General features: G+C 46.3%; 1 protein-coding gene across 7 annotated transcripts in view; it reads left to right on the top strand.

Moving 5' to 3' along the window:
- LOC119442710 (aquaporin-7-like) overlaps nucleotides 1-27657 on the top strand; it is a 104031-nt gene that overhangs the window by 71757 nt on the left and 4617 nt on the right. For 2 of the 7 annotated variants that reach the window (XM_037707683.2, XM_037707684.2), the window contains exons 2-8: nucleotides 5805-5931; nucleotides 9820-9957; nucleotides 14167-14285; nucleotides 18753-18970; nucleotides 20195-20346; nucleotides 23442-23487; nucleotides 25290-25323. In XM_037707683.2, coding sequence (XP_037563611.1) covers nucleotides 5805-5931; nucleotides 9820-9957; nucleotides 14167-14285; nucleotides 18753-18970; nucleotides 20195-20346; nucleotides 23442-23485 — 798 coding nt within the window. In that variant the 3' untranslated portion in view covers nucleotides 23486-23487; nucleotides 25290-25323. The remainder of the gene's footprint in view (nucleotides 1-5804; nucleotides 5932-9819; nucleotides 9958-14166; nucleotides 14286-18752; nucleotides 18971-20194; nucleotides 20347-23441; nucleotides 23488-25289; nucleotides 25324-27657) is intronic. The other 5 variants (XM_037707685.2, XM_037707686.2, XM_037707682.2 and 2 more) reach the window with 3 other exon arrangements.

The following is a 27657-nucleotide window of genomic DNA, read 5'->3' as shown; positions in this document are numbered from 1 at the left end:
GTTGTAATAATGCAAGCGTATAGCGAAACCGTGCGAGATAGGGACGGCCACTTCGGTAATCAGTGCCTGGCAGTGGCGTAGCTAGGAATCTTGTTTTAGGACGGGTAAAGGGGGGGGGGGGGGGGGGGGGGTGATCAACGCACGTGGCCGGGGATAAGAACAGTGGGAGGGGGGGCATGCGTGCCCGATGTGTACCCCTCCCCCCTGGTTGCGTCCCTTTCACCGTCTGTTTGAAGTGTTCGCCGTATCACCTCCTGGCCAAGTTTAGAGGTTAATTCACACGAAACGGCTTTCCTGTTCTGCACCTTGCGCTGAAGCTCACTATAGTCATAGTCCCTTAATAGCTATGCTATAGTATAGGCCATTTCAGACGCCATATAAAATGCAAGCCAGTAGCTGTGCTCTTGATACAGAAAAAAAAAGAAAAAAAAACTGAAGAGTCGGCGTCTTTTAGGCCCGACACTTATCACCATGCACGGCGCGAAAAGCGAGAGACTTCACACCAGCCTCTTCGTTTCTGCGTCAGCGCCAGCAGTTTATCCTGGCCCAATTTCTTTCCTCTTGTTCGTGCACGTGTAAGAAGTATCAGACCGTGCGAGTGCGCCCCACGGTTGAGAGCGCGATATCAGCCCACTTAGTTCGATGGGTGAACGATACCGTGCACCTTGACAAAGATATCAGTCAAGTATCCCCGGCGCGTGTTGGAGGGCATTAGCGGCCATTGACGACGCTTTATGTAAGAGATCGCTACGCATGGCGTCCGTATATGAGATATCAGACGGGTGAGGTGTGGGCAATGTAGGCTGACGACGGGGAACAGGGAAGCGGAGGCGATGTTACGAGGCAAGAGAATCAACACGGACGCCTCCCTGCTCGTGGCATTCCCGCAGTCTTTGGCCTTGTCGTGAAGCGCTGTTATTTATAAATGAGCTCTGTGAGGATGACGAAGTTGGGGTTAAGTTACTGTACATTGCGCATCTGCATGTCCGACACTTCTCTGTTTAGCATTTTTTTAGTCTATTCACCCCCACCCCTCCTCTGTTTTTGTGCGTGTGTATTGGGGGCAGAGAGGAAGGTGTTGGTGCCTCTTTGCTTTCCGATATCCTTGTTTGCTTTTTGAGGATGGCGTGGGTGCCCGCGCTGTGCCTCAGGACAGCCGGCTCTTCGGTATAATCCCTCACCTCACGTGATTGCAGTTAAAAAATCTCACAATACTGCACATCGAATAACTACGTGGCTTCGAATTGTCGCTTTGACATTTGCTCAGTTTCCTCGATGCCACGTGTTATCAAAAGTGGTGACACGCACTGCCTCATTGACCCTTCATCGAAGGAGGTCTGCGCGTCGCTAATGTACGGTTATCGCAACGCCTTTATAAAGCTAATTTTAATGTATCGGTTATTTATCAGAGGTTGCATGTTGTGTGAGCTTGTATCAGAGCTTTTATCAGAGCCGGCATGTTGTCCCTTAATTTGAGCTACAGATAACGTGACATAAATATAGTCCTGCGACCCAAGATTGCGGCAAGGTCGATTGATTGATTGATTGATTGATTGATTGATTGATTGATTGATTGATTGATTGATTGATTATTACGGCCCCGATGCTGCAGCGGGGGGCTCCAGTTCAATTTCGACCATATGGGTTTCTCTTAAATGCGCCTAAATCTAGTATATATATGATCGTTCTTTCATTCCGCCTCCGTCGCAATGCGGCCGCCGTGGCGTGGACTCGCGCCCGCAACTTCGTGTTCAGCACTAGAACACCTCAACCATTAAACAATGGCGGCGGGGTCAAGGCGGCGTGCATGGGCACGACCAAGGGCTGTCATGGCCCTTGACGACGGGGCTGACAACGAGGCACAGTCTATGGGTGCTGCATATATGCGTTTTAATTTTTGCTAAACAGGGAGTCGTGACGCTTTGCAATGCACGTACAATCCAGTAAAGCGTCGAAGGTCTAACCTTTAAAAATGTCTTAAAGTTACCTGCAACAGCCGGCCGGTCCCTACCAACGGCCAAACAAGACGGAAAGGGCCTCACTGGCGGATAACTGGCAATCAGGACGTAAATCACGCGTGATTATCACGGCTTTCATTGCAATTACACGACATGCACATAGCCGGAAAGAGCGGACTCTGTCATTAGAGGGGCGCGTTTTAAAGGAGCGAAGCCTCCGTCCGCGCGTCGCCAATTTCGTACGGGCAGCCGCATAGAGCCGCGTGCGCTGCCCGCTATATGTGTGCGGCCCACGCCAAACAACGTTGAAGGGGGCCTTCGCCGTCTTTCAGCTGCCGCATTAGGAGCTGCATGAGACACATGCGGAAGGCTGTCTGTAGATACGTGGTTCGCGAGGAGGCCCTATATAACGTTCGCATCCCCTTCGATTATATTTTAATGGTCCTCCGCGTGTTCTTGTGGGTAGGAACGTGACCGGTTTCCCAAACTCGTGCTTCAATCGAGCCGCTGCGGGGCTTTCACTTACCGCCACGGGTGAAGTGGGCGCGCTACCACGCACGCATGCGCGTGTCGTGTACAATTGTTCGGTAGCCGCGGAGACGGGGTATAGAATGGAAAAAAGAAAGCAATGAGTGCCGGCCATCAAGCGATCTATAGCTTTAATGGCGTCAGCTTCACGTGTTGCGTGGCATGACGTTCTTAATTCAAGGGAGCGTTTTGCCTGCATCTCATTAAACATCCACAACGGCGAGCGGATCGTTCATGCGTGCGTGGAAGCATCGGCAGGGAGTAGGCGTGTTGCCGTTTGGAGAAAGACGTAGAACGCTATGTTGCTTTGGATCCACATCGGACCTATGTTTACAAACTCTATACTATGGTACAACTCAGGGCTATGGTGAAGGGGGGGGGGGGGGGTGCAAAAGAAGGAACGCATTAACGAAATGTGCATGTTTTTCGCCCTCAGTGTTTGCTTCGTTTAAAGCGATGCTCGGTTTGCTGCCTCCTATAACACAACATAGAGAATCATTTATTAGAAAATGATCGGGTATAGAATTTGGAGCACTGTAGGTAAAGTCAACATGTCAAACACACACGCCAATTTCGATCATGCACCCTCAACATGTTTTTTATATATAGTATTAGTCCGCTCGGATGTTGCTGTCATTCATGACAGAGAGACGCAAATCCTGCACTTAGAATTCAAATGTTATTCGAGATACACGTAGAAAAACTGGGCAGCCTATTGGAACATGTGGACAAGCCGAAGTCTAGCATATCGTTTTTCTTTTCTTTCCTTTTTTTTTTACCGAGTAACCAAAATCTTAGTAAACACGAAGGGCGCCATGTCTCTCCTTTGCCAAAGTGCATGTCAGGCGCATGCTTGCACTAACAAACGAGCCATAATTAATGCCGTTTGGCATGGCGCCCACCCGAAGATCACCGCGAGTCTACAGATGGAAAGAGACAGCACGCAAACTTTCCCCCAAGCAACGTCATACCAAGAAAAATAACAATAAACAACAACACCACTACACCCGTGTGCGTGAAACGCGTGATCTTACCGAAACCGAACAATGGGTCCTTCGTCATCGCGGAGGAACCCTGTAGGAGCCCGTTTGACATATCTTGGCTCGCAGGCACGAATTCCAGGCGAGGCCCGGAGCGCAGAACACGCAGAGGTTGCGCGCACGCGTGTAAATATGTGCGCATGCGTGTGTACACGTATGAATTCAGCGCGTATATTAGCTCTTCTTAATAGCACGCGGCCACCGGAGCGGTGGGATCGCTCTATCTTGGGAGAGGCCGCAGTGGCCCCGCCATAGCTGCGTTAATTCTGCCACCTAATCGGCAGCACACATCTCGATGGCACCGGCACGAGCCGGCCGCATATGTATATGTTTCTGTTTGCCTAGTATTGCACGTATACGGGAGCGTGTATATTTGCTACATGGGTGACCAAGAACGGACTGCCATGACCGCAAGTGCGTGGCGGTTGTAATAGTGGTCTCATTTTTCAATTACAGAGCCTTGAACGCGACGCATATATACAAGCACGCGGTGTACGTATAAGCGATGCATTCGCGTGTGCCCTTATATATATATATATATATATATATATATATATATATATATATATATATATATATATGAGAGTGTGCCCATGCGCACATGAACATACACAATCGAGAGACACGTACGCGTTGTGGTCCCACGTCTTGCGCGGTTAGGTTCGTGTCATGCAGCCAGACCACTGCGCGAATTTACAGAACGCGTGCGCGGGCGTGCGCGTAGGGGGGAGGGGATGGAGGGGGAGAGGCGAAAGGAAAAAAAAAGACAAGAACGCGTATATACCGAGGAGAAAGTGAGCGAGATGAATTGCTCCGCAATTTACGGACGCACGATTGTCTAATGAAAGGTGGGCGCCGTGAATTCATATTCATGAGAGCGGCACGCTGCGATATAGAAGGTGAACCTACTATATACAAACGCTGGCGTCGGTCGGTCTGCGCTGTGCAGCGCAAATATTGGGGAAAGCGAATAAAGGCACGGCGCGTAATTGAGCGCGCCAGCGTAGACCGATCTGTATACAACCTGCTGCGTGTCTGGGATCGACGAATGCGAGCGCGAACGGTAGCGAAGCGAGGCTAATTTGCTTATCGGGAAAACGAGCGCATAGAGACGTCAGGAAAGCGCGACCGGTATATATGCCTTCTTGTTCTCACGCGATTGTCAGTGTGTATATGGTCGACGTTGCAGACTGCGTATGTTGAACGCCGCCGAGAGAACCGCGAAGAAAGGCATATATAAGCCGAGGTTGAGCTAATTTCTCACTTTATAATTTTATTAACTCGCGCACGTGCTTCGAATGTCATTTCTTTGACTCGTGCACGTGCTTTGAATGCGATCCGTGAGCGCGATTGCCTTTAAATTAAGAAGTGTTAGGGAGGGGACACGGTTTGTTTTGTTTCCGTGACCTTCGTTGTACGCGCGTGAGGGACTTATTGCCCCAACTTTGCAATTCGCAGTCATATTTCTCGGCAGTTCGAACAATAAGGAGTGTCGCCGCGCGATGCATATCCACACGCAAGCGGTAAGAGGGCTCCGGGCACTAAAAGCCCTCCATTTCCAACAGCACATCCATTATTTTTTCGCCTATAGCAGCCAGCAGCAACCCATTCGTTTCTCCACCTGCAGACAGCGGCGAACTACTGAAGGCAGTTTGCTGCTGAGTGGAAGGTCAAGCTGCAAATGCACCACCGTGTACCAATATTTTCACCACACACGCGAGTCCGCTCCTTTCAGGCCCGTCTGTACACGCTATAGGTTCCTTTCTTCAACTTCGCCAATGACGCATGTATATATAGTTGCAGCCCATCGTGTTTTTTTTTTTTCTGAGGACGTTGTGAAGCATTGAATGTGTTTATAAAATATGTGACCTAAATGAAGCTCGCAGTATTGCTTCGGGGCGTTCTGGAACCTCGAACGAGAAAACTAGTGATTGTTGATGCACATGCATGCCCTTGAAAAGCCGACAGCGTTTGTTTGGGACGTCTTGAAAGCGTCAGTGTAAAACCTCAAAATGTGTGATCTACTTGAGTTACATTCTGTTCCGTTAATACTTTTTACGATATTGTGGCGGAAGCAACCCACTGCTAGCGTCGTGGAATGTTGCGTCGCTGAATTTTGATATTCTGATTTAGGACAGCGTGAGATATCGATTGACTAATAAACGCATTTTTACGTCGCTGAAGCCCATACTTGGGACCCCGTGAGACCTCGACTGTATGCAAAATTCGGTTGTGTAACCCATTTCCTTTGTTTTGTTTTGTTTTTTTTCCTTCGCAGTTGTTCGGCAACACAGTTCTCGCCGTGGTGACCTTCGACCGGGCCCCGAACTTGGGCTACGCCGCCGCCTTCTGGGGATGGGCGCTGGCGCTTACACTGGGCGTGCTGGTCGCTGGTGGTGTTTCCGGTGAGCGTCAGGGCACTTTTTGTGCTTGCTATCGCGGTACCCACACTCACTCGTACAGACGGGTTTACGGTATATGCAAATGACACTGAAATCGGCATCGGGTGGGTTAAGCAGGCATTTTTCAGGGGATGCGCTAAAGAAGAAGAGCAAAGGAAGAAAGCTTTATGCCGAACAAGGCAAGCGGCATGTGTTGTTGCGGTGCCAAGAAACGTGGCTCTCTCGCAGCAATCCAACCTGAAAGCGCGCCGTATCGCCCCGAACAAAGGCGCAGTAAGTCTCGCGTTAAAGGGCGGATAGTGTTTTCGCCAAGGTTAAGTACGTGCCGCTCGCTCTACGTCACTGAGGAATTTTGACAGCACCTACATCTTCTACACTCAAGCGTACAGTGCGTACAGCCCCTTGTTCTGAGGCGGCGTTATTTATATACGTCTTATGCATTTGTCAAAACTGTGTCTGTCCTACCGTCCTTGCTTGTTTCGCGCTCTTATTAAAGCTTAACATACTAAGTAGGGCTAAGTTGTTATATTAGAAGCGTGATCAATATTTTCCGTCCTACACCGTTTTGCAGGTTGTACTGCACCTTTTTTCGCGATAATAAAGGCACTGCAGTGATCAAAGTACAACCCACGTTAAGGTACTCAGTTATTCGTTCAACAGAGCACGCTCTGGCGGTAGGGACACACGCATTCGCACGTCGACTGCGCGTTGGAATGGCAGACCGCGCTTGCACCAGATTACTTGGAAGCCGAATACACCATTTCCAAAGTTGTAGAGTCACATGTTGAAACGCACGTTGACACGTACTTTTACGCGTACAATATCATTATTACTGGCAAGCTAAACTACTAGTTTGTCGTTTCGTTTCATCCTGTAGTTTCACTATTCAATCTTGGGAACGCCATATGCCTTACAAGAACAGCCGTGCTTCATTAAACACATCTCTATGCAGCGTTCTCTGATCTGATGTTTATGCAGTGCACGTTTCAAAATACGGTATGCAAGAAGTGAAATACAAATGCATCCCGTCGGGGAGAAGAGCGAAGCACAGGAATGGCGAAATCTAAACCATATCTCACTGCCTCACGCTATAAGTATATTCAAGTGGAGGTATGCGCGATAAAGCTCACCCACTGGTGCTCTCCGTCCCCCAACAATGCCAATCGCCTTCAAGCAAGGTTGAGAATCCGGCAACAATGGGGCAAGCAGGCTCATATTCTGGTCGCCTGAAATGAATTGTCTGATATTTCCGGCGCGCGCTGTCGTGTATTCGCCATTAGAGGTCGGCTCGCCATAACGAATGGCTAATTTTCACTTTCCTTCTTTCTTTGAACTTCAAATACGAAGGCGCTAGAACCAAAGACAGTGTGTGCGGTGCCTAATTCGCATATCAGCCAGAAATCTCACCGCAGACAGTGTTGTATGTACCATGTTTATTCGAATCTAAGCTGGCTTTGATCCTAATCAGATACTCAAAGCAAGGTGGTAAGAATGTAAAAAAAAAGAAAAAAAAGACATCTCCCTAATATAAGTCAACTAAGAAAATTACGACCTTGAATTGTTTCAGCGCAGCGCGGCACACAGCTAAAATACGCAGCGCTTGTCTTTGTCGACTCTTTTTGCGCCTGTTTCAAGTTGCTAACACTCAAGAGTGAGCATAACCAGTCAGCCTAACTCCTCGCGTTACAAGAAGAAGCAGCAAAAGCGCGGACATGTATAATCATAAACAGTAATGATCATGCAAGTTACCTAGGTAACGTTTTGTCTTACGTAATCTCTCACCATTGTCGTCGACAATTTGTAGTTGCTCGCCGGCTCTCACCACTAATGGCTCTTTTCTTCAGATGATGGAACAAGTGCCAATCGAATAGAAGTACTTCCGATGGCTGTAGCAGGGGCTAGGCTTAGTTTCAGTGCAATCACTTGTTCCGCCAGGTACCAAGTGATCCATGCTGCAGGTGACGCGTGGTTCGCTGTTCACACTGTATCTTAAGTCCCCCCGTTATACTATGGTGGTACGGAAAGGGGTCATGTTATTTATAAACATTTTATTTTATTTTTCTATTATTATTTTACTGCAATTAACGAATATATCTTAAGCCTGGCAATGACTATCGCATTGCCTATTTATTGGAAATTAAAAACAAGATTATCGCCTTATATCTTGTTAAATACGGCGCACATTAGGAAATCAAGTCCTCTTGCCTCAGGCCTTTCTGAGTTTGTATCCAAAGCAGCCCCACCCAGAAAGATATTGCTGCATCGATGAAAACTGTTATTGGCAGCGTTCAGCTTTCGTTACCGATAATAATAGGAACGCTCTGTATGCCATAAAACTTATTCCGTTTGTCCATAATGTTTGAGGAAAGCGAATTCTCACCTTCGTCTACTCCATAAGACGAGAGGTACTACAGAAGTTAGGACCAGTGTTTCTCAGCTGACGTGTCAATGAGCAAGTGCCTTTGAGTTTATTGCAAATTAAAAGCTCGTTTATTCTCCACTTCGATAACGCCTTCCGGCCTGGTTTTTCCTAGTGGTTACCAGTGATATGGGATGCAGTATTAGTACGATTAGACTGCACTTCTAATGACCTCTTGTAAGATAAGAAGCGCATACGTTTGTCCTTGATTCGGAATAACTGGATCTAACGTTCCGGAATAACATTCAGCTATGAGATACGCCGTAGTGAAGTGGATGTGTACTGTGTTATATAATTCTTGCTCATTCCTGTGACTAACAGTGGTAGAACAAGAAATGACGCTAGAGCTCCAGTGATAATAACTTCACCACGCCCAACTCTCCCGAATTTTTCGCAACGTTTACGAATTTAGACTCATTTTATGATTTTACGAATGTCGAGTCAAGATTTACGAAAAATAGGTTCACTTCGCAAAGAAGCTTCAATGTTGCCGAAGAATGGGCGGTGCAAGGTGACAAAAAAAGAAGAAAAGAATCTATACAAGAAAGACATTTTGAATGTAACTCTGTCGCCCTTTTGCTGGCAGCACTATTCGCTATTACTAGAGCGATACTTGCTGCGCTCATGTTTATTCAGAAAAGGTCTTGAAGCAGACGAAACCAATAACAACAAAGACGCCGAAAAAGTCGCTGTGATCTAAAAATAATGTGTTGCTTCAGTGTCAGTCTAAAGGTAAATCATTGCTCAGTGTCCATGTACGCTGCCTTCTTTAATTTCTCCCCCCCCCCTCCCCCTTGTCATGTTTGCGGAATTTTCACCAATTTTATAGCTCACGGGTTCGCAGGTATGCGTTTACATGCCACATCTAATCACTTCTAGCCTCCGTTATCCTGTGAACTATCTTGCTCATCGCGAGCTAAAAGAAAGAAGGTGATGGGACAGCGAAGACAAAAAACGGTGCAGGCGCAGCTTTCTGATAGTAAAATTGATGCAAAAGCTTTCACGTGTGCTATCGGCACAAATTGAAACGCGAGCCAAATATAACTGAGCAGAATAACTGCTACACTAATTACATAGAAGTAAGACGTGTAATCTCCGTATGGCCGGTTTCTAAGCACGGAATAGTCCCAAGTTTACGTTTAGGCGTCTGAATTGAGCCACTGTTACAAATGCAGCTAAACCTGGAAACGGAACAAGGCATTCGAGTAGTTTCAAAATTGTTCGTGTTAAAATTGATGTTTGTATAGTGCGTAGTCTTTTTAACACACACCCCAACGACTAAATATAACGAAGAGTATTTGGCGAGTATTGGCTATAACGAAATTCTGAAGAAGACATTCCGAGACGCTTTGTGGTCTTTACTTGTGGTTCACATGAGGTTGTGGCCCCAAGTTGGCCGTTCAAATGAAATCCTTGCGACCACCACCCCAACGACAAAAGATGTCAGGAATTGTATACTTGCATTCTCGCAGGAGCTCACCTGAACCCGGCCATCACGGTCGCCGTGACCACGGTAGGCAAGTTCCCGTGGCGCAAGATCGTGCCTTACATGGTGGCCCAGTACTTGGGTGCATTCCTCGCCTCCGTTATACTATTCCTCACGTATCGCGGTGAGTACTTCGCCCATTTGAGTGAGTGAGTGAGTGAGTGAGTGAGTGAGTGAGTGAGTGAGTGAGTGAGTGAGTGAGTGAGTGAGTGAGTGAGTGAGTGAGTGAGTGAGTGAGTGAGTGAGTGAGTGAGTGAGTGAGTGAGTGAGTGAGTGAGTGAGTGAGTGAGTGAGTGAGTGAGTGAGTGAGTGAGTGAGTGAGTGAGTGAGTGAGTGAGTGAGTGAGTGAGTGAGTGAGTGAGTGAGTGAGTGAGTGAGTGAGTGAGTGAGTGAGTGAGTGAGTGAGTGAGTGAGTGAGTGAGTGAGTGAGTGAGTGAGTGAGTGAGTGAGTGAGTGAGTGAGTGAGTGAGTGAGTGAGTGAGTGAGTGAGTGACATCTACCAGCAATTAGCAACATTTTGTGGGAAGCCCAGATTGGAGAGAGAACATTTTTGATTTCTTGCTGTGTCGTCATTCCTATAGCGCTTTATTGTAAGCGACTCTTCGAAGTGAAAGGAATGAAAGGCACAGTGGGACAGCGCCAAAATTTTGAACTACCAACCTCAGACAGACAGACAAAGAACTTTATTAAATAGGTCCTGAGAAGCCCTGGCCTAGGGCAGAACTGCAGGATCAAATGCTACCAACCTCAGCGATTCGAAATAAATTTGATTACCTTATCCGTACTTAAAACACATGCCCGTAACAATATGTAATCGGCGTGAGAGTACTTAGGCGCAGTTTTATCGCATACTGAGACTCCTCCACCTCAGGCTCTATCCGTCCTACGAAAACGCGAACAGCTGTGAGACACAGATCCAGAATTTGTTCGGCCTCGCTCTTTTCAGCTTTTTCCCCTTTTCGCAACAATACCTCTCATCGCTCACCCAAGCAGCTGCAGTGGCTGAGACGACTCGGGTCCCACGACATCTGGGCTGAACGTGCTGTGAGCGTGTATGTAGGTTCCTCAAAACACTGTGCACCTTCAGTCCTTGTCCCACCTGTCTTGGCCCCGCGCTGCCCGTCTAAAAGCAGCTGGTCGAGACCACATAGCAGGCAAAATTGGAACGCGGGAGGCAGCACAACGACATGCCGTCGCCTTGTTTGTATTCCATCGTGTGTCACGTTTTGCCCGCATACGGCTTGTACCGTTTACAGTCCCCTAGCCTTCTCACGAATCAACCCTATCAATAGTTTTTTTTTCCCTCAGTGTGCTGTTGACCAATCATAGTGCTGAACATGCCTTGTGGAAACATAACTTCGACAGCGCAGACATAACTGACAAAAACAACTGATTGGCATACCTTCATGAGTTAACAGATCATAATATCGATGCGAATTGTATGACGAGGGCTCTCACCCTTTCATTTATACACCCTCATGTGCAGCATGGCAGCCTCTTCGCATTTAAAACAATAATAGAAAGCCAGTTCTGTGACACCGTATCTAACTTCCCCAACGCTTGGTAACGCACGTAGGACAAAGACCAGTATACTGTCACTGTCTCTTCTCATTTGTCGTTGGCTAAGTTGAAGTTTAAAGGATTCTTAGGATGATAGAAATGGCCTATCATTGTCCAAAATTATGTTTATTGCTTAACTGGCGATGGTTGCTGGCTTTATACTAGGCTGATTGACTTGGTTTATATATTATGCATTCAAAATTGGGAGGACGCCTAAGCTTCGCTTTTAAGAGTGGAACGTGATAGCATTCAAAGATCCCTGACTGCTTCTCACACTTCCCGACAACTTCAGCTTAAGCAACCGTAATGGTTACCGGGAAACACTGGCGGCAAGCTTTCTGGTAGAAGCGCGGCCTCTTGCGTGGGGCGATCCCGGAGATATTGCACAGCCGCGCCAGAAAAAATTTGCATAATTTTCAGGTTTCCGTTTTTGTTTCGTGCTTTGAATATTTCAGTCTGAGAAGATTTCACATAAAAGGCATGTTGTGTTTTGTTTCATGACATTTGTTTGTGAATTGTCATTCTCAAAATTCCGAGGAATAGCTTTGCCAAGAATGCAAGACAAAGTATGAGCAACATTAATGATAGAATGTTGTGGCAATATAACCCGCATATACCGTATGTCATATAAGAAGGCATGGATACACATGTATTTAAAATATACTTGGAGGGCCTGCGGGGTTGGGGATGATTTTCTCCGGCACCTACCGGCATCGCACGCCGACACCGGTTGCCGACACCGGTTGCCGACGCCGGATTTTCTGCGACACGGGGCCCTTAACGCTATCGCGTTAAAATATATGATATCGAAATTGTGCTCCAACTTATCAACAGGGCCTCAGCCTGTTGCCAACATTTTGGCAAAAGGGAATTGTCTTCAACAGTTGATTCCCTCACGAAGACCTTGTAGAAATGTTGGCTACAGGCTGAGGTCTTCCTTGATAGTCCTCCAATGTTTACCATTTCAAGTATCTATCTCCCTGGCAAAAGCAGAACGAGGAACACAACGCACGAGCGATAAATAAAAAAAAAGAGAAAGAAAAACTATGGGACAACCTAAGCAATTCTTATGATGTGTAAATGCGAGAGCATTACTTGTCGCTGAGTATGTCGCCGAGTTTAGTGGTGCGGCGAAATGCTTCCGAGTTTAGTGCTGCTGCGTTATGTTTCCGATGGTAATATGTTGCTGCTTATGAGATCCCAACAACGCAAGACGACATTGCGATATCTCAAATGAGTTTTATTTGCGGAGTTCTCATTAAAGTAGTGTTTCACGCACATTGCGTTGAGTGTTCTCTCTCGGTGACACCACTTTTCAGCATGATGACACCACTTTGTCGAGCGGCTGCAGCTCGCCGTGCTCGCTCTGACATATAGTGAATCGTCCACCAGGCAGAGCCCAACCACGTGCACAGGCTCGAAGATATTCATCGCTGCCGCCTGTTGCAACGATGGCGCAGTGGTTAGCGCACTCGTCTACGGAGCGGTAGCAGGGGTGATAGGGTAGATGATCAAACCCTCACCGTGGCCTCTTTTCTCTTTTTAGTTAGATGAAGATGACGTAATTTCTGTGCCGTTTTTCTGCCGCAGCTTTCTGATGACGGCGGGGTCGCCACAATGAGCCAAGTAATGCTCTAGCATTAAAAAGGAACACCTATAAATATTACAGACGTTTGCAAGATCAATCGTTTGAAGAAAGAGGACCAGTCGTTGCCCTGTCTTCCTGTATGGCGACTGCTGAGGCCTTTGGTGTTATATTCTGTGTTATGACAGGTGGTCGAGTCGTCAGAAAGATTTAGGGCAGTGGTGAATCACTGTCTCTGCGTACTAAACTGCGGACAGCGACTCAGAAAGGGGTCGATGACTTCTTCTTCTTCTTCCTTAATGATATGTTGGTACCAAATTTATAAACCTGGCGATTTCTTGAAACCTTTTTAAAAGCGGAGTTGTTTAAGTTTTTCGTTTCCCCGCGTAGCATTCGCAAAAACTCGCCTAGCGATGACGTTACTGCGCACAGCTGCACCTCGCTTCACCTTGCGATAGCCAATCAATAGCGAATCAATAGGTAATCGATAATCGATCAATAATCAATAAATTCCGGGGGAAATGCTGGGAATGACTTGGTAGTGCTTAGCCTAGCCCAAATACGTGGCCAATACCTTGCGATAGCCAATCGATAGCAAATCAGTAGGTATCAATAATAGATCAATAATCAAGAAATTTCGGAAAATCATAACCCGTAAGGCCAGGAGCAGCTAGGTGCCGACCAGCTCCACTGTTTCTTTAGCGTTGCACCGCTAGTGCAAGCTACGGTAAATTTTTTTTTTTTTCATAATTGGTAAGGACGACCATGAACTGTAGGGCCACGGTAGCCAGCGATACGGTCGCTAATCAACGTACGATCATGTTCTCTTTCGTGCTAAACGGTTTGCTGTAAATAGGCTGGTATACTATGTTACCTGAGCGGCTCAATTCATGGTCCTCATTAAAAACAAGCCAATACATTTTTTCGTAACCTAGGCCGCGTACTGGGTGCTTTTGGTTCAAGGATTGTAGTTGTCTACAAAATTTCGACCATCCCGTTATTGATGATTTGAAGTACATTATTAAGGTGAAAACGTTCTCTGGTTTTGGGGGGTAAGTCGTTCAAGAAGATGGGATACAGGGTTCGATAAATTGCAGCGTACTCGCATATGCGATGTTGACTGAGCCAAGCGTGCACGTCGGCCGAAGCATGGTGCTCATTCATGGACGCAGCGTGCACCATTCGCAGGCGCACTGGATCATTACGACGGTGGAGTGCGGGCCGTGACGGGTGAAAACGCTACGGCGGGAATCTTCGCCTCCTATCCTCAGGAATTCGTCAGCACTGGCAACGGCCTGGTTGACCAGGTAAGAAACGACCCCTGCAACAATGTATGCTCGATATTGAGATGCCTTGGGGGAAAAAAACGGCGATAGCCTGAATGATTTTGCTGAAGAATTCAGTGATAAAAGGTCGCACGAAACAGGTTTAAGCCAAGTACCGACTCCCCACAAGGTTTTGCAGATCTAACCGAGTTTCGTAGAACCGCAGCATAAAAGCCATAACTAGATGGCGTCACTCCGCCCAGTCTGTTCCCAGCCGTCAGGTAGTAAAGAAAATTCTGCTCTAGTAGTCGTGCCAGAAATCGAACCTTCGTCCCGAATATTCGGATACCGGCAGCATAGCGTCTTCCTTGTACATAATGACTCCGACATATCACCCTCAGACCCAACAAAACCCTGGTGACAAAAGATCAAAGTAAGTTCTTTTTGTTGTTGACTTGTCTCTTACGATTCTGAAAAATTACTTGTTTGATCGGATGGCACGGGTACATGGTCACGTCACCACCTCCATGTATAAAGGCACATAGTCAATTTGTCCAATTTCTTCAGAACAAAGTTGCGTTATCTAGTGACATTTGAAATATACTGCACATTCATTTTTCGTGATCGGTGACGATGCAGCAGAATGTCCCACGCACAAAAAATATGTCACCAAAGTGTCGACGATAAAGACAAGGTTGACGTACAGCGTGGTTCACATGATTCTATGATTAAATATTGGTTATATCTCTCTGTTCTTTCCCTCTCTGTCTCTTTTTCATGTTCATTAATCACTCATTTTGTATCATATTCATAGCGTACTTCACGCTCAATTAAGTCGACCTCGTCTTTTTTTGTGTCAAAATATGGTTGACCCCTTTTTTTTTTACCAAAAGGCCATCTAGGCTGATCCCGGATATACTGAAGTCTATATAGTACGGCCCTTTATATGGTGTCGGTCCTTTATACGCGATGCCTCACGACTTCAAGTGTACCAGAGAGCTGGAAGAACGCCAACATCCTACTAATCCATAAGAAGAGAGACGTTAAAGAATTGAAGAATTATAGACCCATTAGCTGGCTTTCAGTGTTGTATAAAACGTTCACCAAGGTAGTTTCCAATAGAATCAGGGAAACGCTTGACTTCAGTCAACCGAGAGAGCAGGCTGGCTTCAGGAAGGGATATTCTACGATGAATCATATCTATGTCATCAATAAGGTAATCGAGAAATCTTCGGAGTGCAATCAACCTCTCTATATGGCTTTCATAGATTATGAAAAGGCATTTGATTCTGTAGAGATACCAGCAGTCATAGAGGCATTGCGTAATCAAGGAGTTTAGGAGGCATAAGTAAATATCTTCGCAAATACCTACAAAGATTCCACAGCTACCTTGGTCCTCCACAAGAAAAGTAGAAAGTTACTTATCAAGAAAGGGGTCAGGCAAGGAGACACAATCTCTCCAATGCTATTCACTGCATGCTTAGAAGAATTATTCAAGCTCTTAGACTGGGAAGGCTTAGGAGTGAGGATCGACGGCGAATATCTCAGCAACCTTCGGTTTGCAGATGACATTGTCCGATTCGGCAACAATGGGGACGAATTATAGCAAATGATTGAGGCCCTTAATCGAGAAAGTGTAAGAGTGGGGTTGAAGATTAATATGCAGAAGACAAAGATAATGTTCAATAGCCTGGCACGGAAAAAATAATTCAGGATCGCCTGTCAACCTCTATAGTCTGTAAAAGAGTACGTTTATCTAGGTCAATTACTCACAGGGGACCCTGATCATGAGAAAGAAATTTACAGAAGAATAAAATTGGGTTGGAGTGCATACGGCAGGCATTGCCAAATCCTGACTGGGAGATTACAACTGTGGTTGAAAAGAAAAGTGTACAATCATTGCATTCTACCGGTGCTAACATATGCGGCAGAAACTTGGAGGTTAACAAAGAAGCTCGAGAACAAGTTAAGGACCGCACAAAGAGCGATGGAACGAAAAATGTTAGGCCTAACATTAAGAGACAGGAAGAGAGTGGTGTGGATCAGAGACCAAACGGGGATAGCCGATATTTTAATTGACATTAAGAGGAAAAAATGGAGCTGGGCAGGCCATGTAATGCGTAGGATGGATAACCGGTGGACTATTAGAGTTACAGAATGGATACCAAGAGAAGGGAAGCGCAGTCGAGGACAGCAGAAGTCTAGGCGGGGTGATGAACTTTGAAAATTTGCAGGCGCAAGTTGGAATCAGCTAGCACAAGACAGGGGTAATTGGAGATCGCAGGGAGAGGCCTTCGTCCTGCAGTGTACATAAATATAGGATGATGATGATGATGATATGGTCAATGTGGTCAATTTTCGACTAAATTGGCGCTATTTACGCCGGTACCGTTAATTTTACTTATTCTGTGACTAATTATTGTTTCTTGTGGGCCACCGGCCAAGCCGACTTTCAGATATCATTGCTTACCGCGAGCCCTACTTAGACCAAGCAAGCTTGCTCCATTCCCCAAAAGAATGCCACACGGTTGTTTTGCCTCAACATGTCTCTATCTACGGCGGTGCACCCTTTACAGGGGTATAGTGCAATGAGGTTAATTTTGGATTATTTTGGCGCTAATTACACCCTTATCACTAATTTTACTTGCTCTGCGTATAATTCTCGTTTTTCGCCTCGTTAAGACCTACATTGTGGTACCGTTTGCGAATCACTGCGAGGCTTTGGAGGCACGAAAATGCTGCATTTTTCTGGAAGTTGTTACAAGATATCAGATACGCCAAACCAGTGTTCAGTCAGCTAAGACCTTGTCATCAAAAGTAACATTTTTCTCTAAATCTGATGGCAAGAAATTCAATAAACGCTCAATAGTGTCGCCTGCATCTAGCTTTAGGTTACACCAGAATTTTATTGCGATAACAATTATATGGACACTCAAAGCGGATTTCTGCCGTCGCCATCGCCGTGAAGTTGCGTATAAAGTCCAATGGTGATAAAATTGTTGCCGCGCGCCGTATGCTGTATGTGCGAGTGAAAGCGCGCGAGGGACGCGCGCTTTCACGGGGAGCGAACGCACGGCGGAGAGCAAACTCGCGTTCTGCGTCGTGCTCCCTGAAGGGCTGCAGAATTAAGCGTCTCTTTCCTCCTTTACAATCACCATATATAATATATATATATATATATATATATATCAAACGCGACTTCTTCCGTCGCGCAAAAGGCCGTGGGGGGACGGGAGGGAGGGAGGGGAGGCGACGTTTAGCTGCGGCACCAAATGCGTATTTATATAAAAACATTGCGAGGCGAGAAGGTGGTAAAGACTTCCAGCGCTGCTCGACGAGTGTCCCGTCCTGATCTCGTCGAAAACCTCCGAGCCGCCCCCAGAGGCACCGGCAACAGTCACCAACGCCGCACGCGTTCGGAGCGAACGCGGGCAAAACGCCGACGGCGTCGACAACAGTTCTACGCGTTGCTGGTGCTGCTACATGTGCAAGTTTATACAGTTGATAAAACTACTATCCTTACTCCGTATAGCTCTCTACTGATTTGCTATCGCAATTGATGCTTCGCCTTTCGTGTGAAAGTGCAACATTTTTTTAACATATTATTTCTGGGTTTAATTTTGAAAATGGCGAAAGCCATTGTCTAGGGGGCGGACACTAGGTCTGATGAGGTTCAATAAAGGTAATGCGCGTGAATCACCCGACGCAGTGCAGTAGTATAGGAAGCATCGAGATGACGAAGAGGATGTAAAGGCTTAGACAACGCTAGGGTTTGACATCAACGACGATGACAACAATAACAATGACACAATGACAACTTTTAAGCAACAGCCCTACTGAGTGTACTTCGAGTTCCATGTACCATCGCTGCTTTTATTTGACTGTGGACTAAGCCCAAATATGCTGTTATGCGTAGCTTTACGCCTAACATGATATTTCCTATTTCTAAAGGAAGCACTCACCCCAAGAGGAATTTTCCTGAGCTAGTTGGTGCGCGATTACTGCCGTGTACATCATCTAATAACGGGCATGACAGGAAACCGGCAAGATGATGCATGGTTGTATAGCAACTGGAACCTTTTTTTCAATGCTCAAGAACAGCATATGCAGAAAAGGCGCATAAACACACTGCGCGTAAGAAGAACCTCAATTTAAGAACAAACTGCCGGCCGGGGGACGTAAGAACCGAACGCAGGCATTTTTTCTATGTGTATTCATTTACGTTTTCGGCAAATATTTCTATGTGCTATAGACTCCAGTAAGCGCTCCTGGTTCATTCATGTGCAAGAAGGAGGCAAGTCGTGTGAATTGACTGCCACACTATCCCTAGTAATTACACAGTTTGCCCCTTACTCACGATGGGTCAATATGCTCTGTCCCCGTTATTGACAACAGCTAAATGTGCTCTGAGCGCGCAGATTGCGCAAAGCAAGACAATGCCACTTCATCTGGCTTTCCACCGACTTGTGTCCTCTTTAATTTGAATTTTTCCCATTTCCTTCCGTGCAGATCGTGGGTACCGCGCTGCTGGTACTCGTCATCCTGGCCATCACGGACTCGCGCAACATGGCCGTTCCGCAGGGCATCCAGCCGCTCTTCATTGGCCTTGCTCTGGGCGCGCTCATCCTCTGCTTTGGCTACAACTGTGGAGCACCCCTGAACCCGGCGCGAGACCTGGCACCCAGGGTGTTCACTGCCATGGCCGGATGGGGCGTTGAAGTCTTCAGGTATGCGTCCGTTATCGTGGGGCTCTCCATTGGGCTGAAACTAGGGCTATGAATTGCATATGTGCACACGATGCGAGAGAACACCCGCGAGTCAACAGCGATCTGTTTCAGGAAGCATGTCAGCAGCGAGCAGCTTCATGTTTCTTAGAATAAGTCACCAGAATTCGGCCAATCTAATCCTTCTCCCCACCCGCAATATTGAGTCCGCGACATAACATATGTGTCCTCGTGTTTTTTTTTTATATATTTTTTTCGGAGCGGTCTTAGTGTCATCGTCGTGCAGGGAAGTAGAGGGGAAAGACAAGAATAATGGGGAAGGCGTGAAGTACAGTGTTCTTGTAGTTTCTCCGCAAGTATATATATGCAACTCGCTTGGTAACTCATATCTGTTGCGCCTGTTCGCCCCGTCGGTACTCAATGTGGGTTTTGTGTGGTGATGTTGTGCGCCAGGTCTATCTACTGCTATATTCTACTATATTTGTGGGATAGAGATGACTTCCTCGAGTCGATTGCGACGGGGCTTTTTAATTTCGGTGCTCACCGCTCAGAGACATCATGCAGGGGGCGGTACCTCTTATGTTAAGTAAAACGCTTGGAAACGATCTCTATTCTTTTAAATGGAGAATGCGTAACGTCGTTATTAAATACGACCAACGTTTATAATGTTCCGATCTTGATTAGAAAGTGGCTTCGACATTTTTAAAACGGTTTGGAAAGCCTTTGTAGGCTTTCCCAGGCGATTAGCGCGACTCTTTTTTGAGCCCCCAACGCCAGCACAGCCAATGTTGTGCAGGGTTGATGGGGATCCACTACCACTGTGACATTAGCCAGCAGCAGCTGCATTTGTGATCGCTTGACTCCTTCAGAGTATGACTGTCGACACTAGCGCCATCCTTCTGCTCTCTGGCATCAGCAGTCTTTTGTGGTACACGCACTCTCCGGCTGTGGAGGCCTCTGCTGGTCCACATCGGACCTCTTTATACGCGTCACACAGAATTTGAGTCCACTTGCGGACCACACAGCTTTGTACACAAACACCTTAAACTATCAGCTTTCTTTGAACTAGTCTTACTTTCCAGTGTTTCTTATTTTATCCCACTTTTTCCGAATAAAGACTGTTCCGCGTTTAGCATACTTTAATGGCCGTACGGATAGTAGGCATAGCGTGTGGCAGCTCATTGTACATGAGATGAGGCATGCTTTATTTTCCTCTTTGGTGCGCAGCTACCGGGATTACAACTGGTTCTGGGTGCCCATCGTGGGCCCTCACATCGGCGCCATTGTAGGCGCCTGGTTGTACATGCTGGCTGTGGAGCTTCACTGGCCCGGATCGAGCTACGACATGGACAGCGGTAACGCGGTATCTGCCAAGGACGGTGCGTACAGTGCTTACCCTCCATCCGCTGTTTACAGAGAGGGGGTTAAAGCCACGCGTCGAGTTTCTGTCCCAAGACTTGCGCATGCTACCGCTGTGCCCGTCGCATGTATAATCTGCAGTGCCATAAAACACAGATATAGTGTGGAATTTTAGCGTAGCATAAACGTGTAGCGGAATACTGGAAAGCGAAGACGCTATAGGAACAACGCTGATGGTGGCACCTTACAGCGCTGCGTTTAGCCAAAGCGCGCACAATGTTTAGGCCGTGCGGTACCAGCTCCTTCGTTGTGACAGCACTTACGCGCCACATGGCAGACGTTTGCGCAGTGGATATGGGTGAGTAGGCACAGATGCTATACATGGCTCATCACAAGTCGATTTTACTCCAGTCCTGCAATCCGCTTGGGATTTTGTCCGCGAAGCAGGCGTCCACGTACAGATATAATTTTACCGTTCTCTCCTATGCAAATCTTGCCATATGGCTTATTTAATAAGGCTTTTTCATTCCATTCAACTCAGGCTGTGCGCCAATCATCTTTGCTGGAGCAAAAGTTCCGGCTGCTACTTATTAACCAAGAGGATACTCTTGTACTCAATCTTTTTTTTTTCGAAAAGAGGAGTCGTGCAACACGAGAAAAGGTGCAAATTATTATGGGTAGTTAGAGCGTCGCAAGAAGTCACTATCAGCACCGCTATTCCCGAATGCGTCTTTAGTTTTTTTGGTATACGTTTACGCTAGTAGATCTAAACTATGCTAAAGCACTTCGTCGATCACAAAGTTACGGAAACAGCTTTGCGCATTGCGTACCCAATGTCCTTTAGCCATCTTTCGAAACGTTCCGGGGACATTTTGGGTTAGCGCATTCATGTCCCGAGGTCTTACTCCTCTCGCAAAATTACTGGTTCAAGGAGCGCTAGGTCGGACTCACTCTCCTAAAGTTATGAAGAATTTACCTGTACTATACAGCGACAACAGCTCTTTAGTTAGGCGGTAGGCTATGTAAAAGTGCAAGATTGATTCACGTGGTAAGTGCACAATCGAGCATAATAATGTAAAGTCAAAACTGTGTGTTTTTGCGGAATTTTTCATGTGTTAGTGGCAAATAATACCATCCCAGCGCACAAATTCTGAAAGACGGTAAAGTTTAGATATGTAGTTGCTATCATTAAGAAGGAGCTTTAGCTCGGGCCCAACTCTAATAACGCGGCCTATTCAAATACATGTCAAACGCAGAAACGCTTTACTGAGATAACCCCTGGACCGACTTTAATGAAATTTGTTGTATTTGAGAGAGAAAGTTAAATTCTAGTGACTGTTGGAAGCGGAATTTTGATTTGGGGCCTCAATTTTGTTAAAAGAATTTTACAAAGTTCGTAAGTTCGAAAAAAAAATAGAAGCACGAAAGTTTACAAATTAATAGCTCTGTATCAAGAAAAGATATCGTGGTTCTGTAAATGGAATTTATTAGGTCATTCAAAGCGGATAAACTATATATGTCAATTGATATCTTACGGGAATTGGTTACGTTGTGTACATGGGTTTTGCAAAAGCTGTTTTCCCATATTATTAATTTTTTTATATTCATGTGTGACATATCAATTTTGTCCACTTTAGTTGTACTATTAGACGCAATGCACAGAATTGTGATATCATTTTCATTGCTGAGTTACAGAGTTGTAAGCTTGATAGTTTCGTTTTATGAAAATTTGCGATTTTTGCCAATTTTTAATAAAGAATTGACGACCTAAATCAAAAATTCGAAACCAACAGTCACTAGATTTTACGTTTTATTTTAAATGCAAAAAACCACGTCAAACTTGGTGCAGTGGTTGCCGAGAAAAACGAATTCTCCTTTTGCATGTATAGCACCCGAGTTGGCTAAAGCTTCCTCTTGAGCGAACATGTTTACCGGCACATCTGAACAGGAAACAGAGGACAGAAATTTGCATCACTAAGACTGGACTGTAACGTTCGCTTGGCGAAAGGCTGAAGAGCACAGAACAACACAAACAAGGAACCAATACCTTACAGGCGCGTCGCTGATCCTTCCTATACAATTGACCCTCTGACTCCTTGAAATCCTCTGTAGCCTTTCGTGAAGCAAACGTCACATGCATGTAGTCCAATGTTTAACATCGGGTATAATACATTCCGTTTCTGAAATTAGCTTACTTCAAGAAGTGTCATAAATATGCAGACAGGGTTTGCTATCAAAATTATAGATCCCTTTTACATCCATGAAAAGTTCATGAGAGAACGCCGTGCCAGTAGCAGCAAATATAACGTCTCACTCTGAGACATAGCGTGTACAATAAGGACTGAGGCCGAACGAGCAATGACATTTCTGAGAGGCTATGGCACTACACGGTGTTTATCAGTGATTCATACTGATGAAAATAGTTCGAATGCTTTCATGAATAGTCTCATAAACAGTGACATAGAGAGGATATGGTTCGAGGAAGGCAGGGGGGCTAGCCAAGAAATCGTCAGGATGGCTGCCCTAGAATGAGGAAGGGAGAAGATGCAAAAAAAGAACAATATAGAAAAAGGTAAGGTTCACCGAACAAATCGAGCAGTTTCACAGATATGCCGTGTTACTATCTGCGCCTATATACACGTTAGGCTAAGGTAGCATCAGTCACATCTGCCAATAGAACCACAATTACCGTGTGATCACGAAATTGTTGTGTCTAATTGTGGCTTGCCGATGAAAAAGTGCCAAAAAGAATTATACGATGCTATTGTAACAGTGTTTCTTACAAACAAGTGAACGTGCAGTATTTCGCGCACGACGACTTTTCAGATTGGTATCGAACGAAAGCTTGGGACAGCAACCCGACGCGTGGAACGTTGGCTGTGCTTGCAGTAACCGCTGTCATCTTTACTAACAAACTGCTGTTATCTTTACTAACATCTAACACGTGAATTCACCTGGGGAATGTTCTTGGCACTAAGACCTAATCGCATGCACTCCCAACTGCAGCACTAATATTGCGCACATGCGTCCCTCGTCCCATTGTTTCTTGTTGTTGTTGTTTTCTTCCACATCTTCGGAGACGGCACCAATAAAACACCTTCTGCACACTTTACAGCACCTCGATTCCAATTGGCGAATCAGAATGAGGCAATTTTTTAGAGGTAAGGATGGTCATTTCCTGAGCAACCACAGATCGCGAACCGCGTTGTATTCATTAGCAGCAAGGTTCACGTAGGAAGGTGAAGGCGACTATCATCATCTGCCTGCACTATCAGACTCGCGCAAAACGAAAGATAGGACACCCCAGGATTGATTCGCTATACCGGCTGTTTCAGCGACTATAGTTCTGAAATAATCAAATGCCCAGACGAAACGATACTATCGCTGGCCAAAATGTATTTCAGGGACTGACACCAGAAATAAGGCGATCCTCACTATAATATATTTAAATTAATTGCTAAATTTTAGTAATGACGTTTTCATTAATAACTCATACGAGTATGTGGAGCTTGCCCGGCTATCTCAGTCTGTAGAGCATAAGACTCATAACATAAGGGACATGGGTTTGAGTCCCACGTTGGGCGCGAGTTCTGGTGGCGTGGCCTCCGAGAAAGACACAGAGACCAGAAACAACCAAGGTTTAATCTTTCTCCACCGACGCCACGCCAGTTCTGAGAGCTGAGCGTTCGGAGAGCGTGCACCCATAACTCGGATATTGCCGGGCCGCGGGCAGTAATTTGCACACCAGCGTACGAGAGGCACCCCATAGCGTACATGTCGTTATCGCTCAATTTAAGCTACAGTCTCTGGATGAGGCGTCATGCAAAATCAGTAGGATTGCTCAGACTAGAAACTGTTTTCAAGATATGCGTCCGCAAACATGCAGCTAAAATGCTGCTGGCATTTCACTGATCAACCTACCACAAAGCCTTCCTTAAGTAATTCAGGGCAAAGTAACATACTTGATCGCAAATAGTCGTCGCTATAGAGTACTGGAAACGGATATGTAGGAACTATTGCTAATTCAGGGACAGGGTCCTATTAGGTTGGCATCCTTCGGCACTAGTTGGCTTATATTCCGTGATAGTAAAATGTGTGATAAAGTTACCGATAAGCGAAATCATTGATAATAGTTAAATAGAAGTTACGTCCATCACAGACAGCCAGTAAAAGCTATTATTTTGTAATCATTCCCATATTGTTTCATAATCGAAAACAGTCGTCACTGAAACATCCATATACAGCTTTACTGTGAAGTCGAATCCTTATAGAAATACTTCTTGTCAATAGTTAATCTTCGGAGGGTCACCGTGATACACCATAAAAACCTCCACTAGCTTCTAAAAACAGACATAGTATTTGCTACGTAGGGACTACTGTTTAACTCCTCTTATGGTTTAGCGCCTAGCTACCAAGTTCAACTCAAACGACATATGCCGCTAAATATCTACGCGGCTAATAAGTACGCCAGGAAAGATCCAACAAAATATGGCTTCGAGTTAGAATCATTTGGTCATTCTCATCACTGACTGGCGATTCAGCTTCAAGACTACACACAACGCATTTTATCTACATAAAATACGAAACTATAACAAAGTGTCATACCGTGCCCAAAAGGCTAGCTATCATTGTTTTTCACGAAGTCAGCACGCCACTCAAGGGCCACTCATCGCACATTTATTAAAAGCAGACTGCTTCCTATGGCTGCTGTTGGTCACTCCCAACGCTATCTTTCGTTCCACAAAAAGCGAGCTTGCGTTTTCTTAATCCATGTTCCTCGATCTGGGCAATATATAGATTCTAGATTTCGTCAAATGCGAAGGGCACACCTTGTCGTTACAGCATGTCAATTCGCCAGTCTTCCTGAGGCAAACACATAACTTTCAAACGCCGCCATTCTCATTTCACCCACACCAAGTTTTCAGACTCATGAACAGACAGCGATTGTTACTATACTTTTCAGATGCTTACGGACAAGACGGGGTTCGAATGTGAAAGTAAGTGCGAAGTCGTAGCACGCTCAAGCATGACTCAGCCCGCACGACGTTGCACACTGCTCGCTTTGTTGGACAGAAGGGAAACATGCGGAAGTGGCTTTGTCGGAGAGCACGTGTTTGTAGGAGTGCCTCTTCTTCTCTTTTATTCTGTTATGTTCATCTTTTTTTTTCTCCACTGCTTTTTGCCTTTGAATACTACCTTTCCCATACCTTCATTTCATCAATACCAGCGCCAGCTCATCGGCTCAGATATTCATTGCTGCTCCAATGCACTTAAACGTACACTACAAGTAAATATTAGGTTTAACTAAGTCAACAGGCTGCGATGCTGCATTGCCATGTCGATGATTGTCTACCTAGGGCAGAAACTTGGTACGCTTCAAAACAACACATCTCGAAATCACCACACCAGCTCCTCGTGAAGCTTCAAATTCATTCTTGCAACGTCTGATCGCACCAATTTACTATTTCTTATCAATAAAGAACAGATTCATTGCATGTATACATCTTCACGGCCGTGTCATTTCACCTTCCATCCAATATGTGGAGCAGCAAGATAGTGCTTAATCCGGGCCAGCATCTCCACTTTAGCATGCCATCATCGCCATCTCTAATTTTTTTTCCATCCAGTGAGACTGTTTCTTTGCAGAAAGGAAGAAAGGGACTGAAATACGTGGAAGGTGCCGCGAAATCTCACGTCCGAGTGATTTCATCGACCCCACGATTTGGGTGCAAGTCCGAAAGTTAGACTTCCATTTTATACAGGGATCAATCTGTCGAGCTTCAGTTCGCGTTGTCCTTTAGTGTCTCCTTCGAAGCCTCACGCGTTAGCCACACGACCGTGCGTTAACGCGCCTTCACGCGCCTAGGCGTCTCTGCTCTCCTGCGCGCCTGTAGAACTTGGGTGCGGAAGTTTGATTACGGAAGTCCTGGAACCAGACATCTATTATTTGTCATTATCTCACGAGGCCTTCGCATCCTGCTATTGTGGGTTTCCATCAGCGCACTTCTCCTTATAAAACTGATAAAATACCACGGAAACACACGAGAGACCAGCTAGTCTTCTTCATCTGGCCTCTCATGTGTTTCCGCTGGTTTTTATGCGTTTTGCAATGTGCCAACTAGCTCAGTTCACCCCTTTGCTGCTTCTCCTTTTGTTCATATTCTGGCAGGCGCTCGGAGTGAATGGACACCTGTCTGTACGCGGTGGACGACACACACACACACACACACACACACACACACACACACACACACGCACACACACACACACACACACACACACACGCACACGCACACGCACACGCACGCACACACACACACACACACACACACACACACACACACACACACACACACACACACACACACACACACACACACACACATACATACATACATACATACATACATACATACATACATACATACATACTAAATACCGCAGCGATGGCCTAGCGGTAGAGCATCCACCTCGTATGCGGGAGGTACCGAGTTCAAATCCCGGTGCCGCCGGGAACCTACCGGTTTTTCTAATGGGTAGAGATGTCCCCTGGCCTGGTACTCGGCTGTCGTGGGGGTCCACATCTCGAAAGAGGGCCCAATAGAGATTTCAACTCTTGTCTCTGGGCGCCTCTTGTCCAACCACAGACGGCCGTGTAGACGAGCATCCGCCGCGGCTGTGGGAGGCAAATGCTGCCGCCGGGTACCTACCGGTAAAATAGGTACAGGCGCGCTCCCGGCCTGGTGCTCGGCCATTATGGGACCTCAACGCCTGGAAAGGGGTGTTTGACCTCAACCCGAAGGCGCCCCCACCTCAATAGGTGCTTGGGGCGCCACATGGGAAATGACCGCCATGGGAGCGGCCCAGACATCGCTTTCATGACAGACACACATGTCACTTGTTTTCCGTGCTCACCTTGGTTTCGACGGGAATTCAGGGCGCAGGCTCCTTTCCCAAGCGCATCACCCCAGAAGAAAGCCAAACGCCAGGCCGGGGCACGCCTGTACCCATTTGAACCAGTGGGTGCCCGGCGGCGGTGGGAATCGAACCCATAGCCTCCCGCAGCCGAGGCGGGCGCTCTACCACTATACATACATACATATACATACAAACAAACTCACAGGAACAAAACAGATCCCAAACGCAGATGCTAGATGCAAAGGCACGTTCGCATGCTTCCCTTCTGTCTGACTCAGTTCTAGGCACCCCTTCCCATCTTCTTGCAACCCCGCATAGGCCCTTGTTAAATATTATGCATTCATTCATTCCCCTCCGTAGTAGCGCTGGATTTCTCTTTTCTCTCTTACCCCAGCTTGACGGTCCACGCTATC

Source organism: Dermacentor silvarum, chromosome 2 (assembly GCF_013339745.2).
Source record: "Dermacentor silvarum isolate Dsil-2018 chromosome 2, BIME_Dsil_1.4, whole genome shotgun sequence".
In the NCBI taxonomy this organism is placed as follows: Eukaryota; Metazoa; Arthropoda; class Arachnida; order Ixodida; family Ixodidae; genus Dermacentor; species Dermacentor silvarum.
The sequence above is the reverse complement of the archived record's forward strand: the minus strand, read 5'-3'. Positions and strand labels throughout refer to the sequence as shown.